Consider the following 19,326-nt stretch of genomic DNA (forward strand, 5'->3'; position numbering starts at 1 on the left):
CTTTGCACTCCCAATACTGGGAGGTGTCTCTGTATTAACCAGTGGACTTGCTAGTATCCTAGCGACGCTGCATTACCAAACCAGAAAGCTGTAGATTTGGAAGGGCAATTGATATATTCAAAGTATGGATTAAACATGTGAGAATTCTGGGATCCCTTCTGGAAGCTCGTCCATTCCATTAGCAAAGCGTGGTATTTGCCAGTACAGTAGACACACAAGCAGACCCCAAGGCCCAATAAAATTATTAGCTTATCTCCTTTGTATCGTCTTCCATCCAACTACAGCATGGCAAGTGATCTGTGTATCAAAAACCATACCATACATAATCTCATCAGCTACAGAAGGGCGATGTGACAGATCTGTTGCAGGTGGGAAGTCGTATCGGTCTGCGCTCTGCAGTAGAAATTATATATAAAATTCCATATACTTCTGGCAAGCTATACAAGGGTGTATGTGAGAATCTATCATAAGGGTAATCATAAGAGTAAACACTGAGTATTGCGCTGAGTTTAATCTTTAGAATAGACTTCAGCAAGGATTTTTTTAAATCTAAAATTTAATATCAATCTCTTTGTTAAGGTTTTCCATTTAAATACTGACCTGGAATCTATTGGCATCAGTCCTAGTCTTTGTTCTCATAAGAAAGTCAGCTTAGTGCTGTGGGGAATAGTATGGCAAACATGTTTCTGAACTTGGGGAAATGGCTGTTTTGGATTTGAGCTCTCTTATGCTAAGTGAATTCTAAATCCTGGTGTTAATAATACATAACCAGCGGCAGTTGGGGTTTAAGACACAGACAAAGAAAGCAATTAAAACCGTATACAGGGTTTTAATGCTGTTTTAATTGTTTTATTGATCTTATGAGATTGCTGGTTTAAATTCTATGTTGTATTTAAGGTGCCTATGTTATATTTAAGCCAGCTCTAGAATGTTTGTTGACCCTTAAATAAATATATACATTTGAGTAGAGGGTGTAAAGCCTAGGCTACCCCAAGGTTTACTTGTTTTCTGACAAACCATATAGTACAATTCTTCCCTAGCAACACAGTGCAGGGCCACTTCTCCTCCCACCAAAGCCTAACCCCATTATATACAGATTGTTTCCTGAAAAATATTTTTTGTTGGTGAACAGAATGCATTTAAAATCTTTTTGAAAGGAGCAAACGACCCCCACCCCCACCCTAACAAGGCTCTTCTGCATTATATTTGTACAGGCGTGTGGGACTGGGCATTGAGTTACTGTAATAACAAATTAGCTTGAAAATACAATACTTGTACACAGCCTTAGACTGGACTTGTATCATCCTCACCTGGGAGTCAGTGGGCCTTGATCCTGAGTCAACATGCTATTAACAAGCTGAGAGCTTAGTATCAGGAACAGAGAAAACTATGGAATGGGGCTGTGGGTCAGTGGCAGAGCCTCTGATTGGCATGCAGAAGGTGCCAGGTTCAATCCCCAGCACCTCCAACTAAAAGGATCAGCTGGCAGACAATGGATGCGACCTCTGCTTCAGACCCTGGGGAATGCTGACAGTCTGAATAGACAATACTCTTAATGGACCAATGGTATGATTCAGTATGGGCAGGTTTATATGTTTGTGTGATTTACACCAAGTTCTGAAAAGTAGATCTTGAGAAATGGCTTCCTAGTCTGTGAATTTTTGGTAAAATATACATTTGAGACACACCTCAACACTGATTACAGTACATGGCTTTTTTCTTATACTGAAATTATCTCAGTGTACATAAATTGTTGGGTTTGAAATAACTAATTATCTAGATGACTGAATAGTCTGATTAGGCATTGTGTTCCATAAAAAAAAGCTTTGTGTTCCAATAATTTCTTGCAACAAGAGATTTGCAATTAAATGAGTACAATATTAAGTTGAAATATCCACAGTGCAGCATCAGTATTATGAAACAACGTTCATAGGAAGATGGTAACACAGATTCTTACCAGCCTCATCAGCTTACTTCATCCATATGCTAAGGAATTTCCCTCTCAGGAAACAGGAATTCCATAGCATCTCTGAAATGGGAAAAAGAGTGACTTTGCAACCAAGACTCACTGGAAAAGGCAATAATGTTAAGGAAAGCTGAAGGCAGCAGGAAAAAAGGAAGACTTTTGATGGACTGACTCAATGAAAGAAGCTACGGTCTTCAGTTTGCAAAACCTGAGCAAGATTGTCAATGACAAGCTTTTGGAGGTTGTTAATGAGACAACACATAATATGCACCCCAACCTGTCAATTTAGTCACCCTGACCAACCAAGGTCATAGATCCAGAGGAGTTAGCCGTGTTACCGTGTTAGCCATAGTATCAAAATACTAAAGAGTCCAGTAGCACCTTTAAGACTAACCAACTTTATTGTAGCATAAGCTTTCAAGAGCCACAGCTCTCGTCAGATGCATCTGATGAACATACATGATGCCAACATACATCTAGATGTACGTATTCTATCTAATAGATTTATCTGAGGTCACTTCTGCATGGCATGATTCCTTGGTTTACTCTCACTACTGCTGTGAATGCAAAGACATTTTCAGCAACAGAGAGCCTTAGCATGGGGCAATTCCTTGTTCTTTCTGCTCATGCCTTCCCCTTGCCTCATTCCCCTGCCTCCAGCAAGCTCTTCACCTCTTTTTAATCAGTACTTTGCATACCATATTGCTATAGGGTTTTCATACTATAATCGTGCAATAACTCATTTTTTTATTGCTGGCAAAAGTCTACTAGGTGGAAAAAAATGGTGGGCAGAAGGGGAAAGTGGTGCCAGATGTGAGTGGAGCGGTGCAGAAATCTGCACCTTCCCATCCACGCTCTCTACAAACTCGTTTTGTGTACAATGATTTAGGAAAGATTGTACCAAATCAGGTTTGAGAAAACCTGAAGAGGAGCTAAGGGGAACCCAGGAGAGGCAGGATCAGACAAGAACCACTGCAATTCAGGAGGAAAAGTGAAGCAAGAGATCCATGTGTAAAGCAACCGGATATGCATCTGCTTCTGAATCCACTAGTTCCATACAACTTAGCATGAGCACAGCTATCAGAGTCCGTGTTAGTAACCTTATGGGGTTGGGTGTTTCAGATGCAAGGGCAGGGAGCTGGCGCAAGAGAATGGTATCCAAGCAGCCCTCCCCACATGTTGTGAAAACCACCTGCTGAGGGCCAGGGAGCCTTTATGAACAAAGGCCCCATGGCAGGATAAGCTTCAGTGAGGAAGGGGAATCAGACAAGATCCAGGAGCTCCCGCTGATTCTTAGCAGAAAAAAAGGTATGCTGATGGTGGGAAAGATCCTCTGTGAGCTTGTTTTGCAGATAAATTTGTATGATCCAATCCTATGTTTGTATACAATTGTAACCTCACGGTTCCAGGGAAGACTTGGAAAAGGAAACCTTAACAAATCCAACAAGAGTCAGTATTGTGAGATGAGAGCACAGTAGGCCTATGTTATGAATCCATGGCTGCCTAAATACATTATAAACCTCTCACAAATTGTGCTAGAACAAGCCCATTTCTCATAGTGGAACTTTTGCCAGTAACTTGCTGTGAAACCCTCAGTATCAGCTTTCTACAAGTTCAGCAATCCAGAAAAAATAAACAAAGGTGTATTCATTGTTTGTGGTACCCTTTTTTTAGGTTTTAGAAAATTTCAAAAGGAAATGAAAAATGGCTCGATTAATCTTCTGCTAAGTGTAAATCAAGGGTAATGTCACTAGTTTTAATCAATACAAACAGTAAAATTTAAAGAACAATATGACCTATAAACAAAAACTAGAGTAATAAGAATTATTTGTTTTGTTCTCCTGGTAAAATAATCTGAATGCCTACATAAAACCCTTAGTTAAAAATTATTCCTCAACACATTGTGTGCAGAAACCTTACTTGCAATGATATAAATATTTAGAAAATTTGTAAAAATATTATTGAAATCTGTTTGCCATAGAAAAAGTATTCTACCTATATTTCTCACTAAAAATAGTCATTATTTGGTGCTAAATTTACTAAGGGCAGGATTGAAATTACTGCTTAGATACATGCAAAGGCCTTCTGCTAACTTACTAAGTTATTTACTTCCCCCCCTTTCCTTAAACAGCTGACCCTGACTATGTTGTGATCTGCACTTGATATTCCTCTCAGGATGCAAGGCATTTTTGCTATGCTGCATTGAGGATGGGGGTTGCTATTAGAGAAAGAATTCTAAATCATTTGAGCCCATGAAACTAGTTTCATTGCTCTTTGCCTTCTAGCCAACACTTCCTGAATGGCAGCATGAAAGTACTGGGCTTGGACATGGGAAATGTAATATTCAAATCCTTGCCCAAACACCAAGTTCACTGAAGGGCACGTGCGACTATTTATCAGCCTCTCTTACTTCACAGTGATCTCAGAATAAAATCTGTTCTGTGTTTCATAAAAAAAGAAGAGGGTACCTATACAGTGTATTTATTTATCTCATGTATAGCCCACTTTTTCCCCCAATGGGGCCCCCAAAGCAGCTTATATAGTTCTAGCCTCCATTTCATCCTAACAAGGAACAGGAAAAAAACCGCGGAATCAGTAATGTCTTTAAAGAGTATGGCTGGCGCAAGGTTACTCAAAACACTTCCATGATAGAGAAGGGATTGCAATCTGGGTCTTCCAAACCCTAGTCCAGCACTCTAACCACTATACAAACACTGGTTCTTATAAACATAAATGAATGGTTTCCTGTTGTTCTCATCTCCATTAGCTTTTTCAAGAAATCCTGTACAGTACTGTGATTAATAAGGCATCATTCTAACTGGATTTCATTTCAGCTGCTCTGTAATTTGCATTTCTCTCCTTTGCAAACCTAATCCACTGGACCTTTTGGAACAATTGTTACCACAGTATTGTTAAAAGCACTCTGATATGCAGAAAGTGGCAGGTGAAGCTTTTTCAAGGTGTGGAAACATGAGCACCTGCTAATTGCTGCAGGTAAACCTGCACAGCTACAGGGCTAGTTGAACAACTAACAATCCTGCTTAAATAAAATGATTGCCAGCACATTAGTCTGTGATATTTTGACTTTTGTATCTTCAGTTTCCGAAGCAGCAGATAGCCACCCATATGAACCAGGCACTCTATAGGAGCACGAGATTGTAAGGAGACCCTTTAAGATGTTTTTTTACCCTTTGTCACAGGGAAGAAATTAAACTGTTTCATATAATAGAGTATTCTCATGAAGTAACCAGGAGAAATGGTGAAGGGAAGGATCGAGTCCCTCCTCTTCCACAGTATGATTGCATCATTCCTTACTTAATGAATTGTCAATATTGTTACTTTCTATAACGGCAATGTTTTTCAACAGTACATTCTGAGAAACAGGGTTAGGGTCATGTTGTACATGCATCTAGGAACAAGCAATTCAGTTTTTGCTTTATTATAAAATCTGAAAAACACCGTAAATATTTACAGGAACATTATCACCATTTTATCCAAATCATTTCTCTTACAATATTTATTTAACATATTTATCACTAAATAGACAGTGCATAATCAGTGATGCAAATTAGTTGCTAAATTTAAAAAAAAGTTGTTACAAACTATTCTGTGCTTTAATTATTGATTTTAAACATTGATTTCCTAACTCAGTGTTTTTTAATGAAGCCAAGATTAACATGGCCTTTTACATTCAGCGAAAGCAAAAATCATGTCTGTCATTATTTTGAAGTCAACCAAAAAATCAAACCACCTGTACCAAGCACTGAATTAATCATTAGTCTAAAACTACTGATTCTGAATAGTTTTTCAGCCAGATAAAAGACACACAAGACTGGCCATTTCTACATGTTCATATAGCCAGATATTATCCTTACAACATTCCTGTAAGGTAGATCACCACTATTACCCCTGAACTGCAGGGAGATGGTGGGATGTGAGAGCTGAATTTAAATGGTTTGCACAAGGCTATCCTTGGATTCCATTCCAGAACAAATATCTGAACCACCGTTTTCCTACCTTGCATTTCCTATCTCACATTGTTAAACATAACATCACAATACTCCTTCCCCTCCTTAGGAAATACTTCCTCCATTAGATTTCTTTATCATCCAGCTTGTATCCTTGACTTTAACATCTCTCCTTTGCTCCCCACATCCAGTTTACCAAGTCACGTCATTTTAAAACATTGCAGACGCATCCTGAGGTCTCATGCTGGGTCAATGGATTTTGCCCTTTCTTCTTTGCTACCCCTTATGCTTGGAGCTACATCTCACTTCCTTCAAAACCGTGAAGGCTTTAATGCAACTCCTTAGACCCTATATCCAACATAAACTACGATATCTCCCAGAAGGGAAGAAGAACCTGAACACAGAACGATCTCTCTAAAATATACAAATAGTCTTTTATTACTGAACATATTTGTACCTTGTACTCAACAACAACCTAGGGTTGCCAGCTTCAAGTTGGGAAATTCCTGGAGATCTAGGGGGGGGGGGGTGAAACCTGGAGAAAGTGGGGAGGGAAAGGACTTTGGCATAGCATAATTCCATAGAGCCCACTGCCAAAAGTAGACATTTTCTTTAGGTGAACTGATCTCTGCAGCCTGGAGACCAGTTGTAATTCCGGGAGATCTCCAGTCTCTACCTGGAGGCTGGCAACCCTAACTGACATGCACAAACGCAGCACGTGGGCTTTCCCGTGCCAGAAAGAACTCCTAACAACTACACCACCGTACCTGGAATCCCCCAATCAAAGGCCCAGAAACGGGTGGGAGGAATCCCTCAACAAAGCATCTGAACGATACAACAAAGGGCAGAATGCCTCTGAGCCTGTAAAGGGAACAACAACAACAAACCCTGTTCATCTGAAATTATTGGGACTTCCAAGGAAGCGAGCCAAACATATAAAACAGGCAAAAATCTGCGCTTGGCTTTTTTACGCAGACAGACGAACGGGTATCACAATCCAGCCCTCGGCTTCCCGGAACTACAGGCAGATCTGAACCGATAAGAGGTCAAGAGGCAACTCTTAATTCAGAGCGGGGAAGAGGGGGTGTAACATGAGGCAGGCTGGGAGTTGTAGTCTTGTTTAGGGGGCTGCGAAGTTTGGCTTTCATCCCCAGCGGCCGCTTTTACTACAACTCCCACAAGGCCACCTTTTTTGCACGAGAAATCCTTTCTCCTCCTCATCTGATGAACATTCAGCATCTCCTCCACCTCCATCAGGTCAGCTACACTTTGTGACAACGTGAAAGAGTCAGTTCCAGAAGCTCGATTTTATACTTGTTTCTTAAACCTTATTGGGCCCACTAGCGCTTAATTCCAAATAACATTTTTAACTGCGCCTTCCACAGCGACTAGATCAATGGCAATTAAAAATCGTGTCTATTTCAACGCCCCCTGAGAACTGTGCCTTTTGCTGTCTATGAGATAGAAATCAGGCCTGTTTATGTTTGCCGTCTTCCGATCAGCTGGCCGGCCTATTCCCAAACAAGCACGGAAAACCTAGCAACGTGCTTTTTCGAACGTCTCCGCCAGTTACGCTCCGCCCCGACTCAGCGTTTCACTGGGGTCGGTGGGAAGAATCCCAGATCCACCACCTTGTAAGCTCTGTCCCCTGAAGAGCCTGTAATGCATTGATCCCTCTATACCTTTGGGACTCCTAACACGACCCTTGGTTTTACCGCCGTTTATATTTTCTCTTTCCGTAATTGGCTTGCCCCTCCTCCAATCTCGTCGACACGCCTTCATTCACGCAACAGTTTGCAGAACGCTTTCGTTTCGGTTCCCCCCACCCCTCCTACACGTTCACACAATCGTTTTTGCTAGGGCTGGACTGTGCTCGCGCAGGTCGGCTAGTCGAAGGTGAGCCTTCAGTGGGCCTTAGACCGAGGCCACCTTCTCAGACGCTGGGCGCAAGAATGGAGCTGGATGAGAGGCGTATTAAAGTTTTGCGCCCGAGTCCGGGGGAACTTTGGGTGTCCAGAAACGAGTGCAAGGCAAAGCGCGCCGCAGCCACGCTTCCTTTTCCCCTTCCTCTAACTCTAAAAGCGCGAGTCTGATGGCGCGCTTTGTTTTCCTTCCTCATAGCGTGCTTCTCCGGGCTTGCTGCCTTGGGTTTGTTCGCACGCGCCTGTGAAGGATGAGGCATCTTTGCCTGTTGCTGGTCTTCAGAGGGACGCAGGGGAGAAAAGGAATGGCGCAGGCAGCTTGCCTAAGGGGCTTAGTGGATTCTTATGGAGAAAAACTCCAGTCTTTCAAGGGCGTGCAACTGAGAGGGAAAGTGAGAGTAGAGGGAAAGTCAAAAAGTCAAGAGGGCTCTCTCAGCTTTCCTTTTTCGCCGTAATGGAAAACGGTCGCTTTAAAAAAAAAACTGTTTGCTTTCAGTGCAATCCTCCCTGGTTCTCTTCACTTTCCCGCGCGCTTCCGTTGGCTTTCGGCTTGTTTGTGTTTTTCCTTCTCAGCTCTGTTGGAGCCTGTGGTTTTGTAACATGCTGTGCGTTTCTCTGGTGGAGGAGAGTTTTGTCATGCTGGGGCATTCCAGAGAGGGAAACCCTCAAAAGAAGAATTGTACTTAAAGAGGCTCTCTGAAAGTTGACTTCATAATAAAAATAACAAAAAGGGCCCAGCAGGGTTGCTTAGAAAACAAACAAGCTTTTTTATAAGGTCTGGTCTCTCTTGCCTATCAGCCTGGTAAGTATTCTGGAAGGCTGCTGACTGGGTATGTTGGAGGGGGGAGGGGGCTTCTAAAACCAGTTCCTCCCGTCCTGGATTACTTTCTTATTATATCTTTGTAGCATTCTTGTTCCTGGCTTAGGAATTTTTCGTGGTGTAGTAAGAGAAGTGACAGTAAACACATTAACTGCAAATCTCTTTATGCATCGGCAGTGCAAGTAATATTATATCAGTGGCCACGTTCTTGCATGGGTCCCCTTGCTTCACAGTAGCTTTCTGGCATCTAGAGAACGGCCCTTTTCAGTATTGGCACACACTTTTTATGGCCCTTTTCAGCAGTTCAAAAACCATGTGTAAGGGAAACTGAAGGTCAAACAACACAGTAGTGTAACTATCTGTATGCTCATATGTGTTTGACAAATCTGTATGAAGAACTGAGGTCTGATTTTACATCAGAAATGTCTAGGTGAGCTGAAGCTGTCCACCTCTCCCTTCCCAATACCTCCCTTGTTCTCTGTTGCTTCAGGCAGGTTTCTCTAGCCAGTATCTCTTCTGGTGTTGGTACCAGGCTGGGAGAAAAGTGCTAGGGGGAATAGAGCTCAGTGTGGTACTGTGCTGCTCCCTTTGGCTCACACCGCATGCAGCTCTCATTCTGATGTAAAATCTATACTTTCTGTGCTTTATACATGAATACGCAGATGTTTTAATAATAATAATAATAATAATAATAATAATAAAGACTAGTTTTGCTCTTAAGTTGCAAACAATGTAATTATTTCATTTTTCGCTTTTTCAATTACAGACACCGGGGTTGCTTTACTGAGGGGGGAGGGCACAAGGAAGGGGCTTGCATTCCCCTCCCCCTCCAGTATGAGTAAAAATGGCTCCAGTCCCATTGGCTGCGTTGTTTAAAAAGGTTCTTTTAAAATGGTTGTAGAATTAAAGTCTCACAATGTAGCAGTTACTAAATTCAAAGATCTTAGGTTTTAAACATACCTATCTCATTTTCTGACTATGGCGTTTTCCTTTCTGACCTAGAAAAATATTTCATATATTTCAGGGTCACATAACATTTTTGGCATATCACGGAAACATAGATCCCAGGGGTCATTTAGTCTAACCCCTTTCACAATGCAGGAAATGCACAGAGGAAGGCAAAAACCCTCCAGGATCAGTCTGGTCTGTAGGAAAATTCCTTCCTGACCCCGAAGTGGTGATCAGCATTACCTGGGACGTATAAGAAAGGATCACGAGAGCCTAGCACCAGCTCATCCGTTCGTGCTCTCTTTCTCACGATCTGCATACATCATTCCAGCATGATTATAAGTGACTACAGTGTCAAAATCTACTCTGCCATGGAAGCTTAATGGGTAACCTTGGACTAGTCATAAGCTTTATGCTTAACTTGCTTCACAGGGTGGTGGTTGTAAGGATAAAATGAAAGATGGGTGAATATTGTAAGCTAGTTTAGGACCCCGTAGGGGAGAAAAGTGGTGTATAAATGAAATAAATTCCTTGACAGCATAAGAGTATGTAGAGTTGCCTGTGTTAAGATAGATCATTCTGGACTGCAAACTTAAGAGTGCAACTCAGAATTTCTTGCTATGTTGCTGAGAAGTCTAGGGTGGATATTCAGTTTGCGTGAAAATTGCTCACACTCTGGATTAAAGTAAAAGCATACTGTCAAAGCTAAAATAACACACTATAATATAGTAGTAAAGACTTTTATTCACCCTTCCTCTGTAAATGATCACTTGCCTAATTGATTGTAAAAAGATAGTGAACTTTTAGGGGGAGGAAATTCAAATCCTAGGCGTTGCCACTAAGGCGATAGTCCATAGACCACCTATGTGTGGTGTCCCCTTGCCTGACTTATTGGAGGTGGGGGACTTATTGAGATCTGTACTGACAAATGCAGTATATAGACAGGTTCATATAGGAGATGAGGAAATAATATATATATATATGTATAATTTCAGGATTTCAGCCTTCTATATTACTACACACAATTTGAACAGGTGCTCCACATGCATCATGTTCCATTTTGAAGCTCTTGTCATCCAGGAACTGCCATCTTCTGAATCGTAACCATTTTTACTAGTACTTCAATCACTGAAGGGATGCAATCATTACCATGATCCTCTTTCTGTGCAAGGGATGATGCTGAAGTCACAGATGCTGACAAGTCAAATAGTCATGACTAAAGGAAGCCGCCATATTCAGTGGTACCAAACCTGTGAATACCAGTGCTAAGCGGCAACATCAGGGAAAGCCTTTGCCTCCATGGCCTGTATGTTGGCTCTCCAGGGCAACTGGTTGGCAATTCTGTAGAACAAGTTACTGGATAAGACAGACCATTGGTGTGGCCCAGCTGAGCTCCTATGCTCATCTGTAGCACAGAGCCCTTCTGTTTCTGTTATTAAAGCAGTTTTTTAATTAGTAAAATGTTTTGGAAGTTGCTAGTTGTATTATGTTCTGGGAAGAACATCAGCAGAGCAGAGAAGTAGACTTGCTGAAAGGTGCAACAAACCCATGCTGTGCTTTTCCAAATTCCTAGGCCTAATACCTTGGTTTATCAGACTCCCCACTTTCTGAGGTCACCTTTATTGTTCTTGATATCCTGGGAAGTAGTTGAAGACATACTAACCTGTCCCACATCCTTCTCATTCTGTGTCTAACTTGGCATACAAAAGGAGATGATGAAATTCAGAAGAAAAGAATGATGTCTGCAGCAGTTCTTCCACGTAGCTCACTACAGATACAATCCTACCAACCTGTTTAGTGCATTGGTATGCTTAGGAGTGTGCACTTTTGGTTCCCGGTTTCGGAAAAAACCCGAACCGGGCCCGATTAGTAAAGATTCGATATTTTCAAATCAGGGCCAGTATGATGGCCCCAATTTGGAAATACTGAATCAAAGCTTCCTGAAGTGATTTGTGTTGCTTCGGGAAGCTTTGGGGCCTTTTTAAAGGGCTCCCTCCCACCACCACTCCACTTACCTGGGACATCCTGATGGCGGTGGGAGTGGTGGTGCATGCAGCGGAGGCACCGGCGGTGGCCTTCCCTGCTGCCCTGCCGGCAGCTGCGGCGGCCGAAGTGGCGGTGTGGTCGGTGAAAGTGCCAGCTGCGGCCTTCGCTGCTGCCCTGCTGGCTGCTGCAGTGGCGGAGGCGCCTGCTCTGGCCTTTGGGAAAGGTAAGTGGGGTTGGAGTTGGTGGAAGGGGGGCTCGGGTGAGGTGGGGGTCTCACTTTGATATGCTCTGAATCATTACGAAGCATACCAAAGTGATTCCGATAACCTGAACCTGAAGCGGCTTGCCTCTTCGTGTTTTTGGTTATTCTGAATCTTTTTCCCGCTTTGGGTAAAGCCGAAGTGGGAAAACCGAATATTTCCATGGTGCACACCCCTAGGTAATACTCCCTCCCACCAGGAGAGGGATAGCTGGTTAGTTTTACATCTATATCCTCATCAATAATCGTAGTAAATGATTAATGAAACTGAGTAAGAGGTGCATTGTTTTGTAAACTTGTCTGAGCTAACTGCAATTAACAAGAACATTGATGCAGCTATTACTGTAACTATTCTCAATGTTGAGAGAGATGGCTGACACACCATTGGTTTGATGAATGGGCAGCATTACACCTACACCTCTGTCGTGTTAAGTGTTCTTATCTTACCTGTACTTTTTTGTTTCATGAGAGCCAATAAAGAAGTGTATCTGGTAACTGCTGCACGACAGTGAAGTGCTCTTTGCCTAGATTTTCATCAAAGTTGGAGCACCAAAGATACTGTTTCAATTTTACTCCAACCTTCTGGCATGAATCAAAAACACATTGACTGGATTGGTTTTTGATATGTCTGTAAGATTACGTGAGTATTTTAACATGGCATTTTATATTTAGTGTGTTTCTTACTGTATTTTAAAAAATGAAATCTCTGAATTTTCAGGATTTAGCTAATTTGAAATCTTGATTTTAAAAAAACTTTTAGTCTGAGGTTGAAATCAAGCAAGATTTGCTTTCTAGTCACTATACTTATGATTTCAGCCTTAAAGATGCTGTGGAGAAAAGTGTTCCATTTTGAGGCTACAAAAACTCCACATTCATTTTAGGAGATTTGTTAACATATGGACAGGAAACAGGAGAGAAGTTTACTGGTCTGAAGCACCACTATCCCACTGATGGGTCTCCCAGGCACCCAGTACTTAAGACTTGATTATGCAAATGTTTCTGTTTAGCAGCGAATAGTGAAAGGGCCTTCTCATACCCTGGCAAGAATGTGAAACCTTGGATGGGGACAGAGACTTGGGGGGTGCCAAATGCTGGATGGACAGGGAAGAGAAGGAATGACCAGAGGACAGAGAGAGATAATAAATTCCCTGAACACAAAGGGAACAAGATCCTTTTTCAGGGTCCATTTTGTGATGTCCAAGTTGGCTGATTACATAAGGATGACTGCCATTACCTTGTAGAGTTAATAAAGTGCTCACAACCCAGACAAAGCCTCCAAAGTAGCAGAAAGCTTTTAAAATGCTGTAAATTCTAATTTAAAGATTCTGCCTTAGAATATGACTGGACAGGGCATTTAATAGGACTGAGGAACAGAGAGCTGTGGGTTGGCACCTTTATATTCTTCGCTCAGTCCATTGCTGTGCAGAGTATATCTATAAAGTTTTTCAATAAACTATTTACTATTTTAAATGCTGGCAGTTGTTCTTTATACTGCATAGACCTCCAGTTTTGAATATGCTATCTAAAATGGATGCTGGGGGAACAGAGGCTGGTTGCTAGATTACTGTTTCCCTGAGAGTGTGCAAGTGTGATAAGCTATCCCCAGAATAAGCAGTCATTGGGTAACAGGTGTGAGGCAGAGCCTTTGAGTGACATAGCAGCAGGAGAGTTAGGATTGCTGCCTCTCTTACTGGGAAATACTCTGATCAGTGGTTGACAGTAGAAATTCCAGAGAAAAGTGAGAAAACCTCTTCAAAAATCAGAAGGGGTTGGTAGACTGGTGCATGCTAGACAGAGACTTGGGATGACTGCTGAGTAGAGATGGGCACGAACTGGGGAAATGGTGGTTCACATTTCACAATCCACAAATCTATACTAGCCTGATTTGTGAACAGATTCATTTGGTTCGTTCAGTTTGTCACGTCACTTCCAGAGGCCATAGAGCAGCTCCCTTGACAGTCAGAGATGCCAAACTCACAGAGAGTCTGTGGCAGGCTCTCCTCCAGCCACCCTCCAAGTTTGACGAAGATTGGATTTCGGATGTCCAAGTTATAGACCCCCAACGTGGGTGCCCTGAAGAAAGTTCCATTAGATATGATGGGAGCCACAAATGCCAATTGACTTGCATTGACTCTATTGAAATACATTGCTGCATCAAAATGAAAATGGACTGAAGCCGCTGTGGTGCTTGTGAAACTGACAGCCCCCGTTCTCTTTCCGTCCAGGGTGGCAGGAAAACGGGGGCTGTCAGTTTCACAGACCCTGCGTCGGGTTCAGCCCATGGGCTGAAGCCAGCGCCGGGTCTGTCAAACTGACAGCCCCCGTTCTCTTTCTGCCCAGGGCAGCAGGAAAAGGGGGGCTGTCAATTTGACAGACCCTGCGCCAGGTTCAGCCATTGGACTTAAGCCGGCGCCGAATCTGTCAAACTGACAGCTCCCGTTCTCTTTCCATCCAGGGCGACAGGAAAACGAAGACTGTCAGTTTGACAGATCCCGCGCCGACCTCAGCCCATGGGCTGAAGCTGGTGCTAGGTCTGTGAAACTGACAGCTCCCGTTTTCTTTCCGTCCAGGGCAACAGGAAAACGAGGACTGTCAGCTTCACACACTCTGCACTGGCTTCAACCAATGGGCTGAAGCCGGTTTAGGGTGTGTGATAGTGAAATTCCACGAACCTGATTCAATAACTAGGAAAGGGTTGTGAAGTTCGTGGTTCGTGGAAATGCGACGAACCACGAATTACATGGTTCGGTTTTTTCAGTTCATGCCCATGTCTACTCTTATACACCAAACTGACTCTCACCACTGCATCTGCCACAGAATGGCCAATTGACCCGAGCCCTGTTCCATTTTGACCCTCAAAGGCATCTAGGCACTCAGTAGTAGAGATGAGCACGAACCGAAATACGAACCAAAGTTCATTAGGAAACAGGCCGGTTCGTGGTTTGCCCATGGGCTGAACTTAGTGCAGGGTCTGTGAAACTGGCAGCCCCCATTTTCCTGCCACCCTGGGTGGAAAGAACGGGGGCTGTCAGTTTGACAGACCCCACACTGGCCTCAGCCCATGGGCTGAACCTGGCGTGGTGTCTGTCAAACTGACAGTCACTGTTTTCCTGCCTCCCTGAGCAAAAAGAGAACGGGCTGTCAGTTTCAGAGACCCCACAGAACTTGACGCAGGGTTTTCACCCCATGAGCGCAGGTTGTGTGAAACTAACAGCCCCATTCTCCTGCTGCTCGCTGGCAGCAGGGGGACTGGGCTGTCAGTTGCACACACCCCTCAGTGGTGCCAGGCTGTCTGGGGTCATGAACTGCTCATGAACTGCACAACCCTGGCCAAAAAAGTCGTGTCGGTTTGTTAAGATGTGGTCGCATGAACCGCGTGTTAATGAACCACGAATTGGCCAGGTTCGTGCATTTTTTGGGTTTGTATTGCAGTTTGTGCCCACCTCTAGTTAAGAGCAGCGGGATTCTAATCTGTAGAACAGGGTTTGATTCCCCACTCTTCCACTTATAGCCAACTGGTTGACCTTGGGTCAATCACAGCTTTCCAGAGCTCTCTCAGCCCCACCCACCTTACAGGGTGATTGTTGTGGATATAACAATAACATACTTTGTAAACCTCTCTGAGTTGTCCTGAAAAGCGGTATGTAAATTGAAAGTTATTATTATTATTATTATTAAACAGTGGGTCTCAAATTAAGTAGATACTCAGTTGTCTCCTATGATGCAGCTAAAGATAACAAGTCACAGTAGCCTTGTTAGCAAGTCACAGTAGCCTTGTGTTGACAGAGACAAGTAGCAGAATATAACCCATGTGGTTTTATATGTGATAGAATTTACAGATTATTTTGATTTCATGTGTTGAGCAAATTTGTTTTAACTGCTTGAGGTGATGCAAAGTACAGCCATATCAACATTGGGTCTACTGAAAACATTCTAGCCTGTCCTAGCTTTTTTGTTGCTTCTTGGCTATGAAAAGTGAATGAATTTGATATGGTTTGATAGGATGCTGTGGACCACATTTGGGATCTCCAAGGATCATATGGGCTTATTATTGACAGTTGCTATTTGGATGATGTCTTATGGCACTTAATTAAGTGGGTTACATAATGAACTCAGTATTATGCTTTCAAATAATTGTATAGAAATTAACCATTACTCCATAACTCAACTAAGATCCTGCTTTTTAAAAATGTGCAGTATGATTCTGAACCCTGAAGTCACATGGCATAGGATAAAAATGCAATGAGAGAGAAATTCAGTTGGATTTGTACTGTAATCAAGCTTGCATGTATCATGTGGGATTCTTGCGTTTGACTCTAGAGTAAAATCCCACCAGTGCGCCCCCCCCCCTTTCTGGCTGCAGATTCCCCTCATGTCATTCCTTGGGAACTTGTAGCAAGGCATACTGGTGTTTAAGAGGTTGGCTAGGTACAGGAGTGTATCTGCTGCATGTCATACTGTGATTGTTCTCCAGTTGTGGTTTGGGTTAAATGTAAAGAAGCTCTGTAAATTAATTATCTAGTGCTAAAGAATATCTTCATTTTTCTTGCAAGAAACACGATTATATGAATCCTTTATATGCTTGCTAAGTAGTGAGTCTCATTGAACTCAGTAGGATGTATGGAGGATGTGTCATCTAAAGCTCCTGCTAATTTATGAACAGGTTTTAAACTTGTACTATAATAGAAGATATACTGAGGTGCATGTTATAATTAATCTGGAAGTAAATCCTTTGAAATCAAGATACTTTCTTGGAATTATGTTTTGCTTGCAAGTATCCATTGATGAAATAAGGACATAAGTTCAGGAAAATGTTTGAAATATTTCAGGATCACTGCCATAACCCCCCTTTTCTTTTGTGCAGTGTTGTAGTTTCAAGTGCCCGTGCCCTTGATTTTTACAGATGGGATTTTTACAGCTCTGTATCCCATGTTGATTTATTGCTTTTATCCAGTTACCAGAAATAAGACTGGTCCCTGTCTTCATGCTGATTCTACCTTCTAATATATATTTAAAGATTTTAGTGTAGCTTACAAATCCAGGTAGGTGTATTTGCAAGCTAGCATCAGCAACTTTTATCTGCAGCCTGATCCATGACAAGTTAATTACACCACTTAAGCAGCAACTGCACAGATGCTCTATAGGAAGCTATAGTAGTTATACTGTAACTTGTGTTGCTGTGGCTACTTTATCTCCTGATAACTCTGTAATTAACTTGTCACCACTGTTTAATGCTTAACATATGTAGAGAATCAGTTAATGGCATCAGTAAAGCAATAGTAGCCTGAAGGAGAAGCTCATGCCCACTGGGAAGGCTATCAGGGCTTGCTTAAACAAAAAACACCAGGGCCTGACCTGGAAAGGCATTAGGAAGCTTGTCGTTGGAAAGCTTTGGATAAAATGTTAAGAAAGTTGTTGATGCAAGCTAAAGTTATGTTCAACTGCACTATTGCATGTTTAGTGTGCATGGATACACACACGAACACACACACAGTCATTTGAAAAAACAGAATTATGATATATTCTCAGTCTAATGAATTACAAGCTGGGTCTCTGCAACAGGGGAAAGTAATGTGGTGATCCCCTCTAATCTTTCCCTTGACAATTTTTCATTTTGGGGGACACTTCTCCCTTGCCCCCTTTTCCCCTTTAACTGACACTCAGCTGCTCACAGCATTTGGTGTTCCTGAAGTATTTTCAGTCTGCTCAGGCAGGCTTTTACTTTTTGGTGGTGGTGGTTGCAAAGTTGATGTTTTTTTCTGCATATTTAGAAGGCCTCCGAATAGTAGAGGACCCTGTTTTGACTATGTGTAGACTTCTTAAGGTGCTTTTGTCATCTGCACAGGAGCCTGCCAGTTTACTGTGATGAAAGCTCTGGTGACAAAGTTTTTGTTAATATTTGTTGTATACATCATGCTGTTAAGAATGTTACACCATCTGAACAATACATAACTAACTACTACTTATACTGCCCAAGAGACTACTAACATGAGAAATAACATCCTAACACACGTGTTGAATGTTGAAAAGTCAGGTTATACAGTGGCAGTTTCTCTCAATTAGATCAGAGCTGAATCATAGACTCATGGGAGCAAAAATACTGCTCTTTCTGCACCATTCTCAAGAGTAGTGAGCCATTGTGGCCATGATGCAGCTGTTTTATAGTAAGTTTCAGTCTCTCTCTGGAAAGAAATTGCTGCCCATTATCAGTGATACATTTGCATGTTTAGGAGAAACCTTTAGAATACGCTAAATCCTAGATGTGTGAAAGGTATAAATTCTAAACTATGTTTATGAATGCATCATGTACTTTTAAGGATTTCCCATGTTAGAATAATTTCCTGTTTGTAACACTTGTGTAGTCAGCAAAGTATCCAATGCAGTCTGTATTGCCCATTCCCAGAAGTCGTAGGGTGAAACTGAATGCACGTTCTACCAATAGCATAACTCGTAAAAGCAAGCACTTGTTAAATCTATTTGTTTTTATTATAGACATCGATCTGCCAGTCGCAATAATGCATTTATGGACATTTTTCTGCAAGCACAGCGCTGGTGGCAGTTCTTACTGACAAATTGAGTCATATGGACAGTAGTTCAAAATAAGCTTACTTTATTGACAGATTGTGCAGTTCTCTAGTTCACTGAGTGTTCTTAAGATATCTGGATTGGCCAAAAAAAAAAAAGAATATAGTAGAAATGTAAAGAACCAGTATAACTCTTGAAGGGTGAAATCTCTAAAACAGAGGGACTAGTTGTGGTTCTCAAATACTACACTAGTGCAAACATTTAAACTTAAACATGTTCTGATACCATGTTACTGAAAGTAACCTGAAAGACAATGGTACCAAAATGATCATGCCACGTTTTAAAGGTACTTAAGATAAATGCAATATGGTTGTTTACTTAAGTATAAGAAAATCTGAGAAGGAAGAAATATGTGAGGAAAGAAGAGGGAGAGAACAATCTCTCCATGTTAGTTTAATGTGGATTTCGTTCACTAGTATGTCTAGTTTTTGCAAGATTAAACTAGATTACAACCTTGCTACTCTCCCTTTGGGGTTGTATATGTGACATTTCCATCTGCTCAGAGTGATGATGCTTGTTTGAAAATTTTCCTAGGATTGCATTGATGTAATTTGTCGAGCCTTTACTTTGAAGGCCAGATCAGAACGGATGGGATGCTTGCAAGCTTCCTTATGGAAATCTGCTATGGAGGCTACGCGACTCCACCGGCTACGGCACGATCTTCTGCCTCTCCCGGTTCCTCCACTGCCCAGGCAGGTCCTGCCTCGACCGGCTTGAAGACACCGCGTTCACGCTCCTCTCCTACCCATTCGGAGCCTAGGCTGCCAACCTCAACTTCAACCGCAGTCCGGAGTGCATCGGAATCGACTCCCACTGTATTGGGCTCAGTTCCGACAGGCTCGAAGACTCCTCGGAGTTGAATGCCCTCGATG

General features: G+C 42.2%; 1 protein-coding gene across 6 annotated transcripts in view; it reads left to right on the top strand.

Annotated features, from left to right (window-relative positions):
- The first annotated feature begins 7,127 nt into the window (after nucleotides 1–7,127).
- MGMT (O-6-methylguanine-DNA methyltransferase) overlaps nucleotides 7,128–19,326 on the top strand; it is a 332,117-nt gene continuing 319,918 nt past the window's right edge. For 2 of the 6 annotated variants that reach the window (XM_054982137.1, XM_054982139.1), the window contains exon 1: nucleotides 8,419–8,658. Coding sequence is in view for 1 of the 6 variants with exons in the window: in XM_054982135.1 (XP_054838110.1) it covers nucleotides 7,159–7,191 (33 nt within the window). In the remaining 5 variants the exon portion in view is untranslated. Of the gene's footprint in view, nucleotides 7,192–7,786; nucleotides 7,831–8,418; nucleotides 8,659–19,326 lie in introns of those variants that run through there. The other 4 variants (XM_054982136.1, XM_054982135.1, XM_054982138.1 and 1 more) reach the window with 4 other exon arrangements.

Source organism: Eublepharis macularius, chromosome 6 (assembly GCF_028583425.1).
Source record: "Eublepharis macularius isolate TG4126 chromosome 6, MPM_Emac_v1.0, whole genome shotgun sequence".
NCBI lineage: Eukaryota > Metazoa > Chordata > Lepidosauria > Squamata > Eublepharidae > Eublepharis > Eublepharis macularius.